Below are 25,651 nucleotides of genomic sequence, written 5' to 3'. Positions count from 1 at the left end.
TGATACCAAAATATAGAAAAGTACTTGAACGATTTACTTCATATTGTTACATAATACTTTAGTAGATGTCAGGACGGACATAGCCTGCAAGTCTTTTTTAATGTTTAATATATATAAATATATACTTAATACATTAACGGGAAACGTTTTCAGGAAAAATCTCGACAAGTTATTAACCACATTATATCAAATTTTTACACAGTTAATAAACGTGGGACGACGGACATAGGCTACATTTTTAAATACATGTGGTATACAAATACATATATACCAAATAAAAGAGAAACGTTGTTAGCAAACTGAACGATTTTCTTCAAATTTTTATACGACACTAACGAACGTTTGGGCAGATGTAGGCTGTATATATACAGGTTGGTCCATTGATAGGGACCGGGCCAAATATCTCATGAAATAAGAATCAAACGAAAAAACTAGAAAGAACGAAACTCGTCTAGCTTGAAGTGGGAAACCAGATGGCGCTGTGGTTGGCCCACTAGATGGCACTGCCATAGATCAAATGGATATCAACTGGGTTTCTTTTAAAATAGGAACCTCCATTTTTTATTACATATTCGGGTAGTACGTAAAGAATTATGAATGTTTTAGTTGGACCACTTTTTTCGCTTTCTGATGTATGGCGCTGTAATAGTCACAAACGTATAAGTACGTGGTATCACGTAACATTCCACCAGCGCGGACGGTATTTGCTTCGTGATACATTACCCGTGTTAAAATGACCCGTTTAACAATTGCGGAAAAGGTCGAGGTCTTGTTGATGTACTGCTATTGTGATCAAAATGCCCAACGGGCGTGTGCTACGTATGCAGCTCGGTATCCTGGACGACATCATCCTAGTGTCCGGACCATTCGCCGGATAGTTACGTTATTTAAGGAAACAGGAAGTGTTCAGCCACATGTGAAACGTCAACCACGACCTGCAACAAATGATGATGCCCAAGTAGGCGTTTCAGCTGCTGTCGCGGCTAATCCGCACATCAGTAGCAGACAAACTGCGCGAGAATCGGGAATCTCAAAAACATCGGTGTTGAGAATGCTACATCAAATCGATTGCACCCGTACCATATTTCTATGCACCGGGAATTGCATGGCGACGACTTTCAACGTCGAGCACAGTTCTGCCACTGGGCACAAGAGAAATTACGGGACGATGACAGATTTTTTGCACGCGGTCTATTTAGCGACGAAGCGTCGCGTTCTATTTAGCGACGAAGCGTCATTCACCAACAGCGGTAACGTAAACCGGCATAATATGCCTTATTTGGCAACGGAAAATCCACGATGGCTGCAAGTGGAACATCAGCGACCTTGACGGCTTAATGTATGGTGTGGCATTATGAGAGGAAGGATAATTGGCCCCCATTTTATCGATGGCAGTCTAAATGGTGCAGTGTATACTGATTTCCTGCGTAATGTTCTACCGATGTTACTACAAGATGTTTCACTGCATGACAGAATAGCGATGTACTTCAAACATGATGGACGTCCGGCACATAGCTCGCGTGCGCCTGAAGCGGTATTGAATAGCATATTTCAAACAGGTCGTCGAAGTTGATTGGCCCGCACGTTCACCTTATTTGACATCCCCGGATTTCTTTCTGTGGGGAATGTTGAAGGATATTTGCTATCATGGTCCACTGACAACTGCTGACAACATGCGTCAGCCCATTGTTAATGCATGTGCGAACGTTACGGAAGGCGAACTACTCGCTGTTGAGAGGAATGTCGTTACAAGTATTGCCAAATACATTGAGGTTGACGGACATAGTTTTGAGCATTTACTGCATTAATGTGGTATTTACAGGCAATCACTCTGTAACAACATGCGTTCTCAGAAATGATAAGTTCACAAAGGTACATGTATCACCTTGGAACAATCAAAATAAAAAGTTCAAACGTACCTACGTTCTTTATTATAATTTAAAAAGCTACCTGTTACCAACTGGTTGTCTAAATTTGTGACCCATATGTTTGTGACTATCACAGCGCCATCTATCACAAAGCGAAGAAAGTGGTCCAACTAAAACATTCATGTTTCTTTACGTACTACACGAATATGTAATAAAAATGGTGGTTCCTGTTTAAAAAAAACGCAGTTGATATCCGTTTGACCCATGGCAGCGCCATCTAGTGGGCCAACCATAGCGCCATCTGGTTTCCCCCTTCAAGCTAGACGAGTTTCGTTCTTTGTAGTTTTTTCGTTTGACGCTTATTTCGTGAGATATTTGGCCCGGTCACGATCAATGGACCACCCTGTATATATATACCATTATACCATGTGTCCTTCCAATGTTTATTTAAATATAGTGTAAAACTTTGAAGTAAACGGTCAAGAATTTTTCGAGAATTTTGCCATCAATTTTTACTCTCTCTCTCTCTCTCTCTCTCTCTCTCTCTCTCTCTCTCTCTCTCTCTCTCTCTTAATCAAACGTATCTAACGTTATTTACGTTAAATTTTACACGATACTCTAACAAAAATTCAAACAGACACAATAATTGACTGGCTTTCTTTTTCAGCAGACTGCAAGAAAGAAAATGCTGTACTGTGACAATGTACGGTTTCGTTCTCTTTGTCGCGGTCAGTTTTAACTACAATTGCGCCGCATTTAGACCACTGGACAAAGTGTTTCTCTCTTATATGTTCTTCCTCCTTGTATGTAAATACAAAGAAAAATTTTAAAACTAAAACTTGATTTTATTCTGCACAGTTTGTAATTATAGTCCATGGGCTGACGATAGAGGGGGAAGAGGGAGGGGGAATAGTAGATGGACACAGAGGAGCGGGGAGGAAATGAGTATAGAGAGAGAAGCAGGGAGAAGGAGGTGGCGAGAAATAGGGGAAGCACTAGATGGACTGATAGGGCGAGGGTGGGAAAAGGAGATCAAGACGTATATGCAATTCCCATAGATATTTAGCAATAGCGGAGCACTGCAGGGTTCGCTAGTATTAACTAAAGAAATGTTATTAATGCAGCCGGAAAGACAGTAAGGGAGTGCGGTGGTGCGTGTTGCAGGCAGCAAGGAGACGGCGTTCATCTACGCTGTGACGAGCGCGGGCGTGGTGCATGCGGTGACGCAGTCGTGCAGCTCCGGCAACCTGACCGAGTGTAGCTGCGATTCGTCGCGCCAGGGCCAGCACACGCCCGAGGGCTGGAAGTGGGGCGGCTGCAGGTACGTACCCATTCTACCCCTCGCTGTTCCATGCTGTACGCGTCTCAGTTTCCCTAATTACTGAAAAAAAATTCACATATTGTTGTAGTTTCCAGTCATAAGACTGATTTGATGAAGCACTCCATTATAGTTTTCTCTGTGCTAGCTTCTTCACCTCTGCGTAACTATTGCAACTTGATTCCAAATCAATTTGCTTACTCTAGACAAACCTGGATCTCCTTGTATTTTTTATCCTCCACACCTCCCTCACTACAGAGTAATAAAACTATCTTCGGCTACCGTAGACTATCATGAACAAGTGTAGACTACGGTTGATTTCCTAGAACTCTTGATCAGTTAGTCGGCCCTGTGGCCTAGCGGTTCTAGGCGCTTCAGTCCGGAACCGCGCTGGTGCTACGGTCGCAGGTTCGAATCCTGCTTCGGGCATGGATACGTATGATGCCCTTAGGTTAGTTAGGTTTAAGTAGTTCTAAGTTCTAGGGGACTGATGACCTCAAATGTTAAGTCCCATAGTGCTTAGAGACATTTGAACCATCTTAATCAGTTACGTTCATAACAGCGTTACTTGTACTTTAGGCATAGTGCATACCTATACAGGGTTACCTTATTTCCTACGCTTTTTTTGCGTATGTGATCAGTGTTTTACTAGGTTTCACTACGAACCTAAACCGTCTAGGAACTGAATGATGGTATATAAAGGGCAGCATAACCTAAGGAACATTTTGCTTCTAAATAGTCATCCTCATCTATTACTTAAAAACATATGGTATTTATGGCAAAATTGAAATTGTGTGTTTAATTCAGGTTTCATTAGCAAATCGTTGATATGTAACGCGATGCAGATGGATTTAGCACTACAGATGAAAATTAATACAAATTTATCATATAGCCCTAGAAAATGCAGTTCTCTCAAAAAATTAATGAAAAACAGCAAAACAAAACCAAATCAAATATTGCTTCAATACTTTGTCGAGCTTATACAAAACATGTTTTTGTTACTCGTAAGCCGCGCAGGATTAGCCGAGCGGTTTAAGGCGTTGCAGTCATGGACTGTGTGGCTGGTTCCGGCGGAGGTTCGAGTCCTCCCTCGGGCATGGGTGTGTGTGTTTGTCCTTAGGATAATTTAGGTTAAGTAGTGTGTAAGCTTAGGGACTTATGACCTTAGGAGTTAAGTCCAATAAGATTTCACACACACTTGAACGTTTTGTTACTCGTAAATAACTATCATACGTATAAACAACAACAGGAAACGCTTGCCTTTGATCATTATGAACGACTTTCTGTCGAGTACAATATAACAGCTATAATTATGTAGATTTTTTATGTTCATGCTTGTAAACTGTACCTGCTTCAAAAGTAATTGCGTACATAAACCACCAGAAGTTACACAGTGGTGGTGGTGGTGGTGGTTAGTGTTTAACGTCCCGTCGACAACGAAGTCATTAGAGACGGAGCGCAAGCTCGGGTTAGGGAAGGATTGGGAAGGAAATCGGCAGTGCCCTTTCAAAGGAACCGTCCCGGCATTTGCCTGAAACGATTTAGAGAAAGCACGGAAAACCTAAATCAGGAGGCTGGAGACGGGATTGAACTGTCGTTCTCCAGTAGTTACACAATAAACTAATTGTTATTACTTATTAAACGAAGTTTATATTTTCTCAGTATATAAAATACATAGTGGTATAACACAGATCGACGTGCGTTTGTAATTATATGCAAAACAAACAAACAAAATACAAATAGGGATCCAAATTTCTCTCTTACATATTCATATATGTTTCTTTCCCTACCAATACTATCCGTAATCCTGCCGTGTCCTACATCATTTAAGTACAGCATCAAAACTACCGAACCATGGTTTTGGGAGGTACAACTCTACTGCAATACCAAATTTACTGTTCTCTGATGCCTCAGGATGGGTCCTTTCACACGATCCCTTCGTTTAGTTACGTTGTGTTGTATACAGGCTGCGGAGAGAAATCAGTACAGATTTTAGTGAAACACAAATACTTTATTAAATAAAGAACAACTCAACTTTCATGGATCGCCCTCGCTGTGGCAATTTACACAATTGTGAGTGGTTGTTTAATACTTGGTAGCCGGAAGGTAGCAGTGAAATAACAACTATGCTCCTCGGTAATGGTGGTCTGACAAAACCACCCCACTGCTGCGGGTGAGTAGCACACAGTATTTGAATGTACTTAGTGCAGTTAACACTCCAAATCACTGTAAGGAGATGCACAACAGAACTACTCATTTTGTTAGCCTAGAAACAGTACTCTGAATTGACTCGACGATTGTAACACTCTGAGACAAACTCTGAGAGGCGATTCCCGGGACTATTACTGCTTCTCTCTGTGCTCGCTAGCAGCATCTTTGTGGTGGTTCACCTTTTGTTATGGGTGTAGATAGTCGACGACACCGCTCCTGCCCAATTCGATTCAGCACATCTTCATTAGGTACTCGGTCTGTACTTTCAAGCTTCAGCATTCCTTCGCAGTAATACAGTTCAAAAGTTTTGTTCTTTGGTGCCCGCAGTGCAAAATATATCTTCTAATGACATTATTATTGCGAATTTCAGCCTGCTACACTGCTCTCTCCATGGTTATTATTTCATAAATAATTCACTATAAGCCCCTTTCGGCATACTGCCATCATGAGGTGATCTGTAACTACACAACTAAGCGATAGTCTTAATACATTGGTCTGTAACTAAGATCAGAAGAACTATAATACATCGTTAGGTGGTTTTACCTTACATGTAATATCATTGCTGCCACGTCCTGTCTTTTTCAGAATTACTAGTTTCTTCTTAGATGTACACTGCAGACGTATATCTGACTTTAGTTGGTTTTTATGTATGCTATTTTTCTATTGACAGCTTGGATGACAGTGGATCAGCGATATTACATCTTTACTTCGTTACTATTATAAATAAATGTTATGTCTTTGTTTCACACTCTTCATGTTGTTATCGCTGTTACTATGGATATCAGTCACTTAGTTTCTCTGATTTATTATTTTACCCGTTTTCTTGATTTATAACGAGAATAAAGCTTTCTATGTATATTTTTGTGCTTTTGGTAGGTTGTTTAACTATCCACATTATAAATCAAGAAAACGGTTAAAGTAATAAATCAGAGACACTAAATAACACATACCCATAGTAACAGCGATAACAACATGACGAGTATAAAACAAAGACATAACATCAAGGAAACACCATGAATCATATGCTATAACCACATTGTTACGAAAAAATAAAAACATTATATAAAAATCTCAAATGAAACTAAAACTAATTCCAAACAAAAACATAGTTAGAACCAATACTAAAAAACAACCGAACTTACACACATCACTTATTTATAATGGTAACTATGTAAACATGTAACGTCGCTGATTCATTGTCACCCACAATGATATTACATGTAAGGTAAAAACACCTAACGATGTTCAAAAAAATGGCTCTGAGCACTATGAGACTTAACATCTTAGGTTATGAGTCCCCTGTTATAACGTTTCTGATCGTAGTTACATACCACTATATTAAGACCATCGCTTACTTATGTATTTACAGAGCACCTGATGATGGCAATATGCCGAAAAAGGTTCACCGTGAATTATTTATTGAATAAAAACCGTTTAAAGAGCAGTGTAGCTGATATTCGTAATTATAAACGGTTCAAAAGCTTATATTAACTTCTTGCTTGAACTGTTCATCGTTCATATTTCACTTACTTGTAAATAGTTAATGAAAAATTTCTGTAATACCTAAATTTATGATCGATGTCAGCAAATTTCTGTTTTTCAGAATTGCTTATCTTTGCTGTTGACAGGACGCTTTTTATGACCTCTCTACTTCAGCGTTCATCAGTTATTTTACTGCTCCAACAGCATTACTTATCCACCAATTTTAGTATTTCATTTCGAATGTACACTACCTGACAAAAAGGTGAAGAACCCAGAAGAGGAGAAAAAAATGAAGTTAAACTTAACGGGTTGAGAGGGTACGTGATGTTATTTCAGTAATTACAAACTGGAGTCAGATTTAGAACGAACTTGGCAGTGTGAGCCCACTTATCAGTATTACGTTGCACCACCTCCGGCCTGGATGCATGCATTGATTCGGTTGGGAACGGCGTAACAAAACCGCTGAATCTTCTCCTGGGGCAAGCTGACCCACGACCTTTCTAACCGTCATTGTTAACTTATACGGAGTTGACGTTTGTGCCGGTCCCACAAATATTCTATCGGGGATCGATCTGAGTACCCTGCCGCAACGGTAGTACCTCAACGCCATACAGGAAGTTCACACAGACGAGTATTTCCTTACTGAAAAATGACACCACGATATTGTGCATTCAGAGGTAACGAATGAGGACGCAGGATGTCTGTGACGTACCGTTACGTTGTCCGTGTCGTACCGTTACGTTGTCAGTGTTCCCTCATACACTACCATCTGTAACCTAAAATCAGGCGGCCGTTGTGGCCGAGCGGTTCTACGCGCTTCAGTCCGGAACCGCACTGCTGCTACAGTCACAGATTCAAATCGAGCCTCGGGCATGGATGTCCTTAGGTTAGTTGGGTTTAAGTAGTTCTAAGTCTAGGGGACTGATGATCTCAGATGTTAAATCTTAGGGCCATTTGAACCGTTTGAAACGAAGAGAGAAAGCAGTATACTAGAAGAAGAAGGCATTTTCTTTACTTTTTGACAAAGAGAAACTGACCATATATGTTAATTTGTCAGGGAAAAGTTATAAAATTGACAAAAGCTGTTTCTTGAATACCAGGGCACTAAATTGAGCGCAAAGTGTACCTTGTTCCAGAGGCGGACAGCGCCAACTGATAATGTATTTTCCCTCAGTCTACCTTCTCTTCCCTCTCTGTGTCCATCGTCTCTCCTCTCGACACTGTCTGTCCATCTCTTCCCCCTCTCTCTGTATCTCCCTCACCCACTCTCTGTCAAATCTTCTCCTCCCTCTGTCTGTGGCAATCGCCTCCTCTCTGTCTGTGGCAATCGCATCCTCTCTGTCTGTCCATCTCCTACCTCTCCTCTCTCTAACCATTTCCTCCTACTCCATTTCTCCACAACTCCCCCTGTCCTCCTTTCTGCCCAGCTCCCCCTCCACCCTCTCACTATCCATCTCTTCCTCCCCTTCTCTCTGCACATCTGGGCCCATCTGCTCACACACTACCTGGAACACATACATGGGTCCTGCAGGGCAGCCGAGATGTCAGGTATTACCAACCCTTTTCACTCCCACCATCACCCACAGGTTGATCCTATTCCCACAGTGCTTCTTTCCAGACAGTTATGTGTATGAAGTTTGGTTGAAATCGATCCACCAGCTTAGGAGGAGATATGGAACTTACACACACACACAAAACACACACATTCATTTATGTGCATAATATCCTTTCCCCTTGATTTTGCCTGTGGATGAAAACAGCACATAATTCTCCATCTCCCTATCTGTCCATTGTCTCCTTCCCAGACACTCTGTCCATTTCTTCCTTCCCCTTTCTCTCTGTCCATCCCCCACTCTCACCTCTATCTGTCTGTCTCCTACTCCCTCTTTCTCTGACCATCTCATCCTCTTCGCTTTCGCTATCCATCTCTGTCTCCCCTCTCTCTCGACTCAACTGTGCCCATTCGCAATGAATTCCTATACTACCCTCATAATATGCCTGTTGTCTAGAGCAGCCTAGTTATCAGTGTTTAGCAACCCTTTTCACCCTCACCCCCACCATTATGGGGGCTAAATGAATGGAGATGTGGAAAACACACACAATCATTATCCATTTTTATTTATTTATTCTAATTGACACCATGAAACCCAGTACTTTGCTTCACATCCGACTGTCAGGCTAAGAGATTCCAAGTGTGTCAATTTACTATGACTACAATCCACTGACTAGGGTGGAAGAGCAGCTTGTTCACTCGTATCGAGTGTCTAGATGTGGCAGCACACACTCTAAGTATGTCTGTCCAAATTGAAATACAATGAGTAAGTACATCAGTTTGTTGATTCAACTGTTTTGATCAAGAAACGTTTGGGGCATCAAAATTAAGTTAGAATCTGGTATCAGTTTGAGTAATTCTCAAGAACCAGTACTTAATTTATTCTGTGTTTAACACTGAGGTTGACTTAATTTATCAGAAAGACTCACCATAGCTGAGATGCATACGTTACTACAATTCCCACGAAGTATCTAAGATTCCACGAACACCTACCCTCATAGTCATGTTCAAAATAAAAAGCAAAGTCACATGTGAATTTTCAAGTCCACAACTGTACCATTGTGAAATCCGTACTAGTCGCACAGAAGTTACTTGACAAAATTTTCCTATGTCCAGAACCTACGTCGTTCCGAAAAATATTACAAAATATGATCCAGTCGCCATATTTTTTGAATGCAAAGAGTCATTTCTTGAAAAATAATAAGAATAACAATTATTATTATTATTATTATTATTATTATTATTATTATTATTATTATTGTTCTACAACATGGCTGATAACTGATCAAGCCTTTTTTGTGCCGTATAGTCTATATGTACTTTCACGTTTCGTACATTGCTCAGATACAAAAGATCACAACTTTCTTACAAGCATCTGTTGTTTATGCACATTTACACGTTGTTTACGCACACTTTCGCCACCACAGTTATTTATATGTTTGAGGTTCTTATACTTTCATCTTAGCCGCCACTGACATTTTCAGTGATAGTTGTCATCGTACATTTGTTCCTTACAATCTAAAATCTTCGATGTTAGAAGTGTGTATATTATCAAACGCTATCTGTTTTCTATAAACATTTCTCATTCTTGTTTAGTTCGTTCTTAGGTACGTTACCAGGTACAAGGATTATTACTGTCATTGTCCAAATATTCCTGATTGAGAACTGCCTTTCACCCAAGAAGGGTTCATTTCTCCTTTCCTTCACTTGGAGCGGACATCTAAGAACTCACTAGATCCCTAGCTGCTACAGTTTTATCATGCTGCTGGCCTTTCCTGTGCTGTCAGAAACATAGCGTACCACTATTAGTGTTAACGCGAGTCAAACACTTCCTGCAAGTTCTAGAATGGCATTATTTGATTTAGTGAAAAATCATCATTTACTACGAAATATTGCAAGACCACCAATCACGTAAATTTTTGTTGACTGTGTAGATTTTTTTGTGGAACAACTGAACAGTTTTGTCTTTGGCATTAATACACGTTTTGTCCGTTAACTGTAATGGAAATATTCATTTGGATCTTCAGGATGCATGTTGAACAACCCTGAAGTTAGCTCTCATCCCTGTGTGACAACTCCGCAGCTTTCTCTCAATCCAGTTGTTCTACTTCTTGACAGAATAAGATTTCCGAGTGCTCAAATGGAGCGCAGTGTCAATAGCTTTGAGAGAATGCGTTGTTCTCTTTCTCGCTACAACTATGTCGTGGGCTTTGGCCAAGAATACGAAAACAAGTACCATATAATCGTTACAGAAATTTTTTTTCAGTAAGAAGTTTTAATATATTTCAGTACGCTGTCCCGTTTCCGAAACGAAATTTGAACTTGTAGTTACTTCTTTTATTCCCGAGTTATCATCTAATATACTCCATTCTAGGACGTACATCAAGTACAAAATAATCAGAACAAAAAGGCTTTTTTTCATTATATCATATTTGAACCTTAGCATCCATACTTTACTTGAGATTTTGAGCAAGAATTGTTTTCCTTTGTGTGGAATATGTCTCAGAATTCGAGTCTGAATAACCCTAAGTAGATGCAAGCTATACGTTTTCACTGAGAAGTTGCACAAATATGTTGTTCTCTTCGTATGTAAGTCTAGCAGCTACACATATGAACGATTCTCGAAGTTCATTAGACGCTGGAATTAGGTACTACTTCTTCCTAATTCAGGTTTTTATTATATCTTTCTCAGTTCTCAATCCCAAGACTGGGTGGCACCAATTCTTCTGTTCCACTCCTCTCCGTTCCCTGTAATTCTCTTCATTTTTTCATACGAGCTTGCTCCTACAGCATCCCTCATTCCATCTAGGTCTTCCTCGTCCTCTCTTGTTTTCACTCATTCATCCCAATACGTTAATTAGGAAACTATTGTGTCGGTATAAATAGCCAATTAACTGATCTTTTCTTTCCTGTACGGGTGAAAGTAGACATTTTATTTCACTCATTCTTCTAATTTTTTTCATTTGTCAGCTTCGCTGTCCATTAGACGTTTTCCAGTCTTCTTCAGCGCCACATTTCAAATGCCTGCAGTGTCGCACGCACCAAAAGTCCACGTTTCCAGCGAGCGAGGTGCAGCAGCGATTAGCACACTAGACTCGCATACCGGGGGACGACGGTTCAAACCTGCGTCCAGCCATCCTGATTTAATTTCTCCGTGACTTCCGTTGATGGCTTTAGGCAAATACCAGGACGGTTCCTTTGAAGGGGCATGGTCAACTTTCTTCCTAATCCCCCCTAATCCGATGGGACCGATGAGTTCGATGTTTGGTCCCCTTTCCCAAATCACCCAACCAATTCACGTTTCCGAGCCATTCAAAGAAAGTCCTCCAGGCAATGCTTTTAATAAATTTCTTTTTTGTCTCCACATTTAGGTTGCATGATGTAAGCAGCACCTGTTTCTTGCAATAGACTGTGTTTGCCTGCGGAGCTCTACTCTTTATGTTGGCTAAACTTTTACCATCTTCTTCTTTCGCCTATGCCATAATCCCGCTGCGATCGCAGGGTCGGTGTGGTTACAAAGGATTTGGCAATGTTAGTTGGAGGGACGGCCCGATGCCCTTCCTGCCGCCACCCCGTACCCAACACTACGGAATCAGTGTACCCCAACTGTCTGCGTTGAGATGGAATCGTGAAAGAGTGCGGACGTTTTTCAAATGTCTGCGACGTTTTTAACTGAGGCGGAACGTGGGGACCGGCCCGGTATTCACCTAGCGGGATGTGGAAAACCGCCTAAAAACCACATCCAGGCTGGCCGGCACACCGGCCCTCATCGTTAATCCGCCGGGCGGATTCGAGATGGGGCCAACGCGCCTACCCGAGTCCAGGAAGCAGCGTGTTAGCGCTCTCGGCTACACTGGCGGGTAAACTGTTACCATCTCATGTGGTTTCATTTAACAAACAGTTGAAGGTATTCGTCCGCCTCCATAGCTAAGTGGTCAGCGTCTCTATCTGTTATCCGCTTGACAAGGGTTCAAGTCCCGGTACAGTTAGGCATTTTTTCTTGGTGGGGCGTCTGGATTCCGGCCACTCAGCCTTGTGAAGCCAACTGACGAGCTGCTTGTGTGAGTCGTAGCAGCTCAAGGCCAAGAAAACCCACAATGGCCGGGAGAGCGGTATACTGAACCCATGACCCTGCATCCTGCGAGCTAACATCCCAAAGATGTTCGGGGCGGTTCCTCTTCGTCGAAATGTCTTGGCTCAAACTCGTCTAGGGGTTTGACCCGTAAATGTCCCATTACACGCTCTAAATTAGACACTTGTGACCCTTTGGTTAAATTGTCTGGCTGATGGCAAGTTTGCGAAGTACAGAGTTAACATAACATATAAGAACAGTAATAATAATGTCGGGAACTTAATTAACGACCCATAAATGATGTAGGCCACACAGTTGCGATTTGGTTAGAGTAATGTTTATTCAGAAATTAAACTAATAGCGAAAGTGGTCGTATTTAGAGTTACTGTTACATTCGTACGCATATCCATTTGACACAGTACGATCATTCACAATCTCATCGCGAAATATAAGTTATCTTGCGAAAAGTTAAGAGTTCACACCAGGCGCGCGGCTACTCACCCCTCAGACACTAAGTACCGCGATACCGCACAACGTGCAATTTTCTAAGTCCTTTCACTTCCCAACCACCTAAAGGCCGAGTGTCCGCTTTCACGTCTCAGTCCGAACTGTACCCTTTGGTGTCTCCAGTCGAACTGTCCGCTTTCGCGTCTCCACCAGCATTCCCTCTGCTCGTCCCCGGCTGTTTTTCCCGCGCGCCGAAGCTCCTCGCTCAACTGACTAGGACAGTTCCCTTTCCTGAAGCCGTCCATCTGATTGGCCAGAGCTTATTCTAAATTATTTTACATTGTAACATATTTAAATAATCGAAGCTTGACCACTTTCGCATTCTAAATAAAGTAACAATGATATCCATTGTTAATTTTTTTTTACATAAAACCAATACAATTTCCTTCTTACTTTAAATGTCATGGCCAGTAGCCTTGAACCAATGTGCTTTCTTTATTAGTGCTATTATGCACTACACTTTCCAATAAATATTCTATTACCTAATGTTTCAATAAGGTGTCATGCTGTCGTCGTTCAATGTGTTTTGCGTGGAGGAAATGATGATCCTGAAAATACTGGTAATTTAAATTTACTCTATATTTTAAACAAAGAAAGTCAGAGAGTTGATATTTACAACGTTTGTCAGTTTAATGATGCTCTTCTATATGAAATATGGATCGTTAAGATCGATCAAAGCGTTCAGAGTGTAAGATTCAGGTGTTTGTTAGAAAACTTGTTAATTCCACTTTAACAGTAAATCCTAAACTATTATAGATATGATTAGTATTCAAGTTTTACTGGGATCATCATGAAAATTTATGGAGGATGGAAAATTAAAATGACTGTGGCTTCACTCCCTGCATTGCTACAGAATTAAATAGTTTCCATAAATGTTCCCCTTTTTAGCCGATCTTAGGTGCGCCATATTTAACACTACTACGTCTCCTCGGCCACCAACGGCTTCTACTGGGTTTCCCAATGACGTAGGTTCTCTTCTGTCTCACTCGCACAGTACAGCGCTTAGGCCTCAATAGACGCCTGTGAATTTCCCCATCTCGTGGTGAATCTGAGCGCCCTTTGTGGCACACAGTCCTCGACGACAGGGTTCGTTTCACAATTCATGTAGGCTGATTCTTTCGTCCATATATTTAAATGAGAGCGCAATACTCGTTAACTCACAATGCCATATGCGGACAAAACTGTTGGCAGAGTATGGCACCGCAGTCGGTATGGTTATTTACTTTCGTGAGTGGTATATCATTAACTCTATTTTCTACCACAGTATGTTGGTTGTTGTGTACAATAATTTTTGTCATCTTTGAGTTAATTTTCATGTTATACTTACTTTACGACATCCATTAGGGTAATTCAAAAATAAAAAAGACTCTGATAGTGTAAAACGAAAACCGTTGAAGAGATCATAATGCCATTCCCTACGGAAGAAGGTGTGGTACATATCTTTAAGCGGAGGCCTCAAAGCCGCTGCTAGAGGGACATGGGCGGACACCCACATGAAGATAACAGCGAGTACGTTCACGCGTCGGCCGTCGAGTGCACTCAGTCGAACTGAAAACACAGAGATGGAAGCTTCGGAAGAAGGTCAAAAGGATGTACCGCGTTTTCTGTCAGCGGAAGGAATGCGGAGAACAGAAACTCATCAAAGACTGATACAAGTGTACGAAGAGCTCTCCGTGTCTCTTGCAAGGGTCAAGTCGTGACGCAAGCGATTCAAGGAAGGACGGATGTCGTTGGCTAATGATGTACGATGTGGAACGCTACATCGTATTACCGACACCATTGTCCAGCAGGTGGATGCCTTCAAAACTGAAGACCGGTGAGTTACAGAGGTAACCATTATCCCAGAGGTCGGACTCAACCTCGGAATTGCAAACGGACGTTTAGTGCTCTCCATACACTTGAGCCATTTTTCAGTGCATTTCCATTCCCTACTCTCCCTACGCTGTAAGATAGAGCACCGCATCCCTTCTCGTCCTCTTTTGAAGCCTCCATTACTCTATTTTCAGCACTACTGAAATAAAGAGGACGGTCGATGCGTCCAGGTGTTCGCTTATTCGTCACGAGTGTGTGCACCCATGTCCCTCTAGCAGCGAGCTTAGGGCCTCAGCGTTTTTATAGGGACCAAACTTTCTCCCTTTGCCTATGACATTACTATCCCTTCAACGGCTTTCATTTTACATTATCTGGCTGGTTTCTTTTTGAATGTCCTTAACAGTTCATTTCTAATAGCATTTTTATAGTTTTTCGTCGCTCTGCGTTATGCTTTAAACTTTATCCCCTCCATATCATCTTTAAATTCCTCAATTCCTTTCTTAGCATACAGACTGAACAACACCAGTGACAAACTACATCATCCCTGGCTTGCATCTTTCTCCAAGTATCAGTTTGTCATTGAGGCTTTGTATTATGCATGTAATTGAAAAAGAAGAATGTATAATAAAAGGCAGCTGCAGCGTTCAAAATGCAGTCGACAAAAACGTTATATTGATGAAGATATAACTGTATTACACGAGCCGAAGATAGGTGGAAACATCGAAACTCGTCTTGGCATAACCTAAAACGCTGTGGAAACTGGCAGGAGGTTTAATTTCTTCAAGTAATTTGTACTAAACTGCAGAATTAGGGCAGTCATGCCCCTTCTTAAATCTAATAAGGCATTCTACATACTTTGCAATATGTTTATAGCGAAACCCGTTATAAAACATCTTACATTTAATATACGTACGAGTAATTCAAATACATTTAATATGGCTCCATGAACCATGGACCTTGCCATTGATGGGGTGGTTTGAGTGCCCCATAGATAGCCGTAACGCAGATGTAGCCACAACGGAGTGGTATCTGTTGAGAGACCAGACAAAAGTTGGTTTCTTAAGAGATAAAGCACCCATTTCAGTAGCGGCAGGCCCAACAGTCGGGATGACTGACTGATCACACGTTGTTACAGCAGCCAGAAAGGCATTGCTGTGCTGGTACTACGAACTACTGAAAGCAAGGGTAAACTACAGCCCTAATCCTTCCCGAGGGCATGCAGCTCTAGTGTGTAGTTAAATGATGATGTCATGCTATTTAGTAAAATAATCCGGACTTAAAATAACCCCATTCGGCTCTCCAGGCGGGGCTACTCAGGAGGATATCGTCACCAGGAGAAACTAAACCAGTGTTCCACAGATCAGGGCGTGGAATGTTAGGTCCCTTAATCGTGCAGATAGGTTAGAAAATTTAAAAAGGGAAATGGATAGTTTGAAGTTAGATGTATTGGCAATAAGTGAAGTTCGGTGGCAGGAGGAACAGGACTTCCGGCCAGTTGAATACAAGTTTATAAACAGAAAATCAAATAAAAGTAATGCACGAGTAGTTTGCATCCGAGATAGACACAACGCCAGCAGCCACCACAGTAGCACAATCTTATATGCCAACGGGCTCCGCAGATGATGGAGAGATTGAAGAAATATATGATGAGATAAAAGAAATTATTTGGACAGTTAAGGAAGAAGAAAATTTAATTGAGATGGGGGACTAGGATTCGGTTGTGAGAAAAGGAAGAGGAGGAAAAATTGTAGGTAAATATGGATTGGGGAAAGGAATCAAAGAGGAAGCCACCTGACAAAATTTCGCACAGAGCAAAATTTAACTATCGCTAAGAGTCAGTTTAAGAAAAAAGAAGAATGCATACGTGGAAGAGATCTGGGGACACCAGAGGATTTTAGATTGATTATATAATGGTAAGACAGAGATTTCGGAACTAGGTTTTAAATTGTGGGATATTTCAGGGGCAGATGTAGACTACAACCACAATTTCCTGATTGTGAACTGTTGATTAAAACTAAAGAAATTTTAAAGAGGCAGGAAATTAAGGAGATGGGACCTGGATTGGTTTATAAAACCAGAGGTTGTTGAAAGTTTCAGATGGAGCCTTTGGAAACGGGGGAAAGGAATACAGAAGAAGACGAACGGCTAGCTTTGAGGGATGAAATAGTGAGGACATCAGATAATCAAATAGGTAAAAAGACAAGGTCTAGTACAAATGCTTGGATAACACAAGAGATATTGAATTTAACTGATGAAAGGAGAAAATATAAAAATGTAGCAAATGAAGTGGGCGAAAGGGAATACAAACTTCTAAAAAATGAGACTGACAGGAAGTGTGAAAGGGTTAAGCAGGAACGGCTATGGGACAAGTGTCAGGATTTAGTAGCATATTTCCCTGCGGGGAAGGTAGACACAGCCTACAGAAAAATTAAAGAGGCTTTTGGGGAAAAGAGAAGCAGCTGTATGAATATCAAAGAGCTTAGATGGAAAACCAATACTAAGCAAAGAACGGTAAATTGAAAGGTGAAACAGTATATAGAGGGGCTATGAAGGGAAATGGGCTTGCAGGTAATTTTATAGATATGGAAAAGGACGTAAATAAAAAGGAGATGGTAGATATCGTACTATGAGAAGAGTCTGACATAACACTGAAAGACCTAACTCGAAAGAAGGCTCCGGGAGTAGACGACATTCCGTCAGAACTACTTACCGCCGTGGGACACCCAACCACGAAATACCCTCAGACGTCGGGAAGAATGTAATAACTCCAATTCTAAAGGACGCAGGTGCTGAAAGGCGAGAATATTATCGAACTATGAGTTTAATAAGTCGTGGTTGCTAAATACTAACACGAATTCTTTACAGAAGAATGGAAAAACTGATAGAAACGGATTTCGGGGAAGATCATTTGAGATTTCGGAGAAATGTTAGGAACACGCGACACAATACTGACCGTACGACCTATCTCTGAAGATAGGTTAAGGAAACGTAAACCTACATTTATAGCATTTGCAGGCTTAGAAAAATCTTTTAACAATATTGACTGAAATACTCTGATATTCTGAAGGTAGCAGCGGTAAAAAACAGGAAGGGAATTAGGTTAGGAAACGAGTGACTTAAAGTTCTACCCGATAGGTTCTTTTTTTTTTTCAGCAAAATAAGTGATGTTTGCTGAAGAAGAGAGGCTATAAAGTAGAGACTGGCAATGGCAAGAAAAGCGTTCATGAAGATGAGAACTTTGTTAACGTCTAATATGGATTTACGTATTTGGAAGTCTTTTCTGAAAGTATTTGTGTCGAGTGTAGCCATTCGTGGAAGAGAAACATGGACGATAAACAGTCTATACAAGAAGGGAAGCTTCTTTGCTACATAAGAACGACAAAGGTTACATGGGTAGATCACGTAACTAATGAGATACTGAGTAAAATTAGGGAGAAAAGAAATGTATGGCGCAACCTGGTTGTAAGAAGAAACCTATTGATAGGTCGCATTCTGATTCATGACGGGATCACCAGTTTAGTATTGGAGGGAAGTTTGGGGGGTAATAACCATAGAGCGAAACTAAGAGATGAATACAGTAAGCAGATTCAGTAGGATGTAGGTTCCAATATTCAGAATATAAAGGCTTACACAGGAACATACTCAATAAACAGTTTAGACAGGAAGAGAAGCTTCTGAAATGTGATGCTTCAGAAGAATGCTGAAGATTGTGTGGGTAGATAACGTATCTAATAAGATGCTGGATACAAATGGGGAGAAAAGAAATTTCTGGCACTCCCTGACTAGAAGAAGGGACCGATTGATTGGATGCATTCTGAGACATCAAAGAATCACCAATTGGAGGGAAGTTTACTGGAGGGAAGTGTGTGTGACGGGGGGGGGGGGGGGGGGATGAAAATCGTAGTCGGAGACCAAGGGCTGCACACAGTAAACGGATTCAGAAGGATGTAAGTTGCAGTAGTTTTTCGGAGATGAAGAGGATTGCACAGGATAGCATAGCATGGAGAGCTGCAGCAAAGCAGTCTCCGGATTCAAGATCACAACAACCACATTGAATATAGGATATAACATATAGAAATAAGTATAACATAAACAGCCTAAATGAGTAGTAACTATAGTAGAAAATTATCTGGACTATATTAGTTGATGGAAAGTAGAACAACAAAGACTGATTACAGGCAGCTGGAGTTAAACTGGGGACACTGGCAGCAATGGACGCGAGAAAAGGGCTCGAATAGAGGGAAAAGGAGGAGCGCGGTACAACGCAGATAATGAAGAGAAGTGGGAAGAATGTGACATGGCTCATCAACAAACTAAGAGAAGCCGGCCGCTGTTGTCGAGCGGTTCTAGGCGCTTCAGTTCGGAACCGCGCTGCTACTACGGTCGCAGGTTCGAATCCTGTCTTGGACATGGATGTGTGTGATGTCCTTAGGCTAGTTAGGTTTAAGTAGTTCTAAGTGTAGGGGACAGATGACCTCAGATGTTAAGCCCCATAGTGCTTAGAGCCATTTGAACCATTTGAAACGAAGAGAGAAAGTAGTATACTATAAGAAGGAAGCATTTTCTTTACTTTTTGACAAAGAGAATCTGACCATATGGGTTAATTTTTCAGGGAAAAGTTATAAGATTGACAAAAGCTGTTTCTTAAATGCTAGGGCACTGAATTGAGCGCAAAGTGTAGCTTGTTCCAGAGGCGGACAGCGCCAACTTATATTTGCGAATAATTTGTTTTTGCGTGCGTACAGCTAGGACACTAAATAAATAAGACCTTGTGTTGTGAGAATGATGGAATAACAGGTACTTCACCTCTGATGCGACGTACTGGGGCGTACGAATATGCGCACAGGAATTCGACGAAGTAAACCTAGTATCTGCTAGTCACGTAATCCGTCTGGCCGCAGGCACCCTAACTATCAGCATGAAGCACTGATATGGTCAAGTGGAAGGATGTTGCAGCTGCAGTACACCCAGTCTTTCATAATTAGTTCTAACCATCTTGAATTTTCACTACTCTTGATGTGTTGGATTACATCGCAGTAGTGGAGGTTCGACACAACAAATGGTAGCACAACTTCTGGTTTCACATCCTGTGGAAATATGATACGGATCTTCCGTAGAACTTCAGTAGAAGTCTTCCTGCGCGTGAGGATAGTACTTTGTCTCCAACCGAGGTGTTCATTCAAAGTTACACTCTAGTTCTTCACTGTTTTATTATTATTATTATTATTATTATTATTAAGATGCTTGGATACCGTCACGAGAAACGGGGAGGAGGGATTGGGGGGGGGGGGGGGTGGAGTCTTTGCCATATTAGTTTCTGGTCGCATACTTTTTCAGACTTCTTTTTGTCCGTTTAACCACTGAAGGCAGACAGTCATTATCTTGACGATAGTTGTATTGACATCTTCTGCTCTGGAACTTACTTAAGGCTGGAGCTACTCGACATAGAAAGGAACTCGATATGGAAATGATATTTACAGGATGGCAACCTGACGAGATTTCATAGACATACAAGTAAACCAAGAACGGGCCCAGGGCTAAGCTGTGTGGCACCTCAGAAGGAACGTCCCTCAAGAACGACTTTTTATTTTTCTCAGGTTGCCTTGAAATACTCCACCTCACTACTCATAAATTTTAGCTGTTGCATAATTCTGATTAGTATGTGAAGGTGATGGAACCAAACGTCATGCTGAAGTACAATAGTGCGTGCTCTGTGGCATATTTCAGGTCATCAGTTGCCTTCATTAGTGCATTGTTTGTGCTATGGTGTTTACGAGAACGTGGCTGATGTTTGCCACATGTCTTTAGTTGGTAGTGAATAATTTATTTCAGAACTTTGGTTACAGCAGGTAAGATGCAAACTGGAAGCTAATCACAAACTGACTGAAGCTTATCGCTCTAAGGAAAACGTCTGGCTATACTTCTTTTCCAATTAGGGGGACACATTCCCTTTACGAGATAAAAATTTGTAATCTGGAAGTTCTAGCGTGCTATAGTTCTTTGCAGAATGGAGGCTGAATGATGTTGCTAAAGAAAATCATTTAGTTCGTCAGCTGAGATCTGAGAAAGAATTTGTGTTTCCTGTACCCAGTCTACAGAGATTCACAGAATCGCAGGGCTCGAATCGCTCCTCAGAACGGAGCGGGCATGCCTGATTTTGACATTGTGAGCGTATTGCTATACCCTCTTTCGCAGCTTTCTGTATTCTTTGTAGCATTCAAGCTTTGGATATGAGTTGAGACAACTGTGAGCAGAATCCTTGTTGTTTATTATTTTACGTAATTCTGTTGTCTATTACTGGAATTCTACGAATAGGAGCTTCTCTGTCGTAGAGTGCTGTTAGCTTATCAGTACATTCATGAATTTTACCATCTGTAGTAGTGTCACTAATGGGCTTCTGAGGAGTCCTCTGTCAGAGCATTAAGATCGATATTCTTAATACGATATTGCTATGCCTGTGTTATACCGGGTTTCCATGTAATGTTCCTCTGGGCATGCATGTATGTGCAACGAAACATTACAGCGTGGCACGGAATAACACAGGCACTGCAACATCGTATATATCCGCCGAAATCGGGCCAGTTACTTTGAAGTAAAATGTCTCGTCTGTACCGGAATATTCATAATGGATGAACATGTACAGGTTGTAGAAACATGATTGACGACTTCGAGTCCGGGTCCGGCACAAATTTTCGTTGTCGTCATTACATTACACACTTGACGGTTGTCCATATTCGCAACTGCGAGTATATTCCATGTATTTCTTGATGGCTGTAGTCGCCGCAATGCCTGTTCCTGTGGACATGCATGCATATCCTAAGGAACATTTCATCGTAATTCGGAATAAGATAGGCACTCCAATATCGTATTTATTCACTGACTTTCAAGTAAAGTGCCTCTCCTGTTCGGTAATATACTTAATGGATATACGAGTACATGTTGTAGACAATGGTTGACGACGTATGGAAGTTTGGGTCTGGCCGTGAGCCACGCTCGGATAGCCTAAAGGTAAGGCAATCGCACGCGATAAGCGGGAAATCCGGGTTCGAACCCCGGTCCGTCACAAATTTGGACTGTCGTCATTCCACTATACAGCCAATGGCTGTCCACATTCGCAGTTGCGAATACATTTCAAGTATACGATATGTTTAATGTCGTTAAAAGTGATGAGACGCAGTTAGAGCTTTGACGGCTGTGAGGATTGGATCGTTACGTCAGGTGCTGAGATGTCTGGAGACGAAGTCTGACCGATATGTAAGTCTTTTTCATTGTGATTACGTCTATAGGTATGTGACTGTAAGCCGAGTGTTGTGCGAGCTGTAAAAAGTATCCGTTTCTTTCAATCAAACAATCTACTCAGGATTATTGTGGAGGGAGAGTCTCTGAAGGAGTCTGTGTCCGTGTCTGGTGGGCTCGTATTTAACAGGAGAAATGTTCAAAGTCTTTCGCAGCCATGTTGATACACGTTTCTCGTGCTGTTTCCTACGCGAGAATGCTGAGATGATACCTTACAAATATCGTGCCCGCTTACTTCCTCCGTACTACATTAACTGCTTTAGTGCTCTATCTCCCATATCTTTGAAGTTGACACAAGGTTAAATTCATTTTGCTGGACAGTCTTACACAGAGTGTCACATCACTTTATTATTTTCAGTGTCAGTTGCTTCTAGAAACGAAACTCCATTTGCTCACTCCGTGTTTTATCTTTACTGCTACCTGACTATAGAAATTTTTTTTTTCAAAACCTGAGAAGCGAAGGTTCTAAATCCTCTCTACGGCCTTTTACGCTATTCTAGTTCTCTTCCAGTCATACTTGTTTTCCTAGCATATTTCCAAATTATATGCTACGTACTTCTACTACTGAGTGAGTTGTCGCTGTTGTTGACACTGGATCCGTAATAATGAGGGGCAGAGATCATATTACTGTCGGACCATCTTCTTTAGAATATCCCATGCCTGTTCGAAATTACTACAGACGAATGCAGAAATTTCTTTGTCCCCCAGGCTATAATGGACCTACAGAGACTGAATGCAGAAATGGTTCCTTCGTCAACGTCACGATCGTTTCTCACCCATATCTTTCTCCAGCCGAATTAGTGCTCCGTTTCGAGCTATCTTGATGTCGACGAGGCATTCAACGTTTCTTTTGCTTTGTTAAATTATTCATAGTACGATTTAAACGATTCACAGCAGATGGTATATACACAGTTCTCCTCCTAAGTTTCAAATGATATTTTGGAGTCAGGAAGGGTACTAGAACAAAGAAAATGTTACGACATCAGCGACGAGTCAAAACTGATGAGGAGCGAATCTTGTAATGAAAGTTAAATACCACCAGGAATGAGTCTGTTAACAGTGCACGATTTTGCACTACCCTCCAGTGCGGTAAACGTTGGAGATAAAGTGATGAGCTATCGCCAGCTGCCATGCATAATATTTCTCACTATCGACCAATAAGTTCTATGTGATCACTGTGTTGGTTCACTTAAGCTCCATTCGCCATCAATCGTTAGAAGCATAGTCCGACTAAATACCCTTGAACTGTCCTCTGCATCATTGCTAGAGATTGTATACGATCGGTAACTGTGATTCCATTAGACGCAAAACACCAGACAGCAACAACAACACATCCTGCATCTCGCCCAGAGTAGCACCAGCGCACAGCCATATATCATATCAACGAGTGGTTATACTTACAATATTATCAGTCCTGATTTCAGCGTATCGCTCTGTGTATCGTGAAGAAATAGTCTCTATCTCCTCGTGTGGGACGAAACACATCGTTGACTTCACACCTTCAGTTAAAGTATTCCAGCGCTAGACATTCGTGCTCTTCTTTCTCCAGTAACACAAAGCCTATTAATGTACATGGATTAATTTCAGAGACTTAATAGGCTATTATTAAATGCCCAAGTGCGCCCAAGTAAACATTCCGGAAGCCTTTACGTAAATTTTGTTAGATAGTCGTTATTGGCGGTAATCGTTAACAGTTTCAGCTTCAATCAAAAATACTGAAACGTGCCGTAAGCAGTCACCAAAATAAATGATTCTACTGTTTATTTGCATTTTCTGATACCAGTCACTTTCATTTGTTTTATGTTTGATTTAACAAAATGCAATGCGTTTCTAGCATGTTCTGCCTATCTTCAGGCGTTTATGAATACAGAAAATTGTAACTTAAAAATACTTCCTTAAATTAGAGTAACATAGCACTGCTTTGTTTACTTTTGGCTGCTGGAGGGGCTGTTGGAGTATTGGAGGGAGGGAGCGGGGGAAAGGGGTAGATGGCCAGAAACTGATTTCATGTGTTGTCTTATACTTGTGTGGCTCTGTGTCTCGTTGTTTATTACGATTTCCACCACAGTCTGTGTCGCATGCAAATAGTATTGCATCAGCTATTGCCTTGCGAAAGTCGTGTGATACACTTATCTATATGACAGCTGTTCCCTTATAATTTTAGTGTCCTAAATTTCATTTTTTATCCTTGGTACACTGGCGAAGCTGTTGTGGAACATTAAACTTTGTACTGTTTACTTTTTCACTGTTTTTGACATAATTCACTGCACAAGTTTCTTGTAAACACTGTACAGTAATACAAAGTGACTTGCTTATAGCATGAATGAATATCGATTATAGCGCTTTGTAGCAATGTTCAAGAAATTAACACACTGGTGTTCATATGCTTACATTGGCCCATTTTAAATCAATTGCATTAGAACTTACTTCAGATTACTGAAAAATTTTGTGTTTTGAAATCTGTTATCCCATTAAGAATATTATCTCCATATTTCCATTTGTTCCATATTAGAAAAGTGTATCACACGATTATCGCAACATAATAACCGATGTAAATCTATTTGCATCCCACACAGGCTGTGGTATCAATCATAATGAACGAGACACAGCTTCAGACTAGCATAAGACATCACTGAACATCAATTTCAGGTCACAACTTTCCCTCCCCCCTCTCCCATGAATACCACAACAGCCCCTTTAGCAGCCAACGGTAAGCAAAAAAGATCTAGTTTAAGAAAATTTATTTTTAAGTGACAATGTTGTGACTAGTAGCACAATATACAAATAAATAATTATTCCACGCAGTCACGGTTCCCAGACATAGCCAGTATGGTCACAATTTATTAAGTGATTGTGTTGTTTCAAGAGCTGAACATATGGCTACGTACACAAGACTTCACAATTATGATGACGTGTAAAGTATTAGATCGCTTTCTGTGACTATATAATCTAAAAAATTTAAGTTTAATATTTAAGAAACTTCAATTAACTGTTGCTTTCTAAAACGTCTCGGTTGAGAGGCAGCACGACTACACCAATACAAGCACGTTTACAGTCACCAACCACACCACATAACATTTCAAGCCCTTTTCGTGCGCTTTTATTATCACACAAACGCCCAAAAAAGGGCTTGAAATGTTGTGTGATGTGGTTGGCGTCTGTGTGCGTACTTGTTATGGTATAGCCGTGTTGCCTCTCGACCCTGTCTGTCTGCTTGGTCGTACACAAACACTATCTCGGTTTGTAACCGACATGAATATGGGACCATTCTGCTGCCTTCCAGTATGCTGCGTCAGTTACACAGCCTGCAAAACACAAGGAACACTCGAGGTTTGGCCAGAGGAATTGTCATTCGTCTGCGCCAAGGTTCACCCTAGTAAAAAATTTACCGGGGAACAGATTATTATAGAAATGTTTACCATAATCTAAAATCAATGATCCATCTCTGCATGACGGTATCCTACACAAAAACAGAACATTCCTGTTCCGAGAGAGCAGAGCAATACGAGCTTTCAGTAGGCATGTATTGTTCA

General features: G+C 41.1%; 1 protein-coding gene across 2 annotated transcripts in view; it reads left to right on the top strand.

Moving 5' to 3' along the window:
* The window catches only part of LOC126299030 (protein Wnt-16-like), a 748,335-nt gene that overhangs the window by 634,807 nt on the left and 87,877 nt on the right, over window positions 1-25,651 (top strand). For both annotated transcript variants that reach the window (XM_049990672.1, XM_049990671.1), the window contains exon 3: window positions 3,033-3,189. In XM_049990672.1, coding sequence (XP_049846629.1) covers window positions 3,033-3,189 — 157 coding nt within the window. The remainder of the gene's footprint in view (window positions 1-3,032; window positions 3,190-25,651) is intronic.

This window comes from Schistocerca gregaria, chromosome X (assembly GCF_023897955.1).
Source record: "Schistocerca gregaria isolate iqSchGreg1 chromosome X, iqSchGreg1.2, whole genome shotgun sequence".
Taxonomy (NCBI): Eukaryota; Metazoa; Arthropoda; class Insecta; order Orthoptera; family Acrididae; genus Schistocerca; species Schistocerca gregaria.
This window is presented reverse-complemented; position numbering and strand designations above follow the sequence as displayed.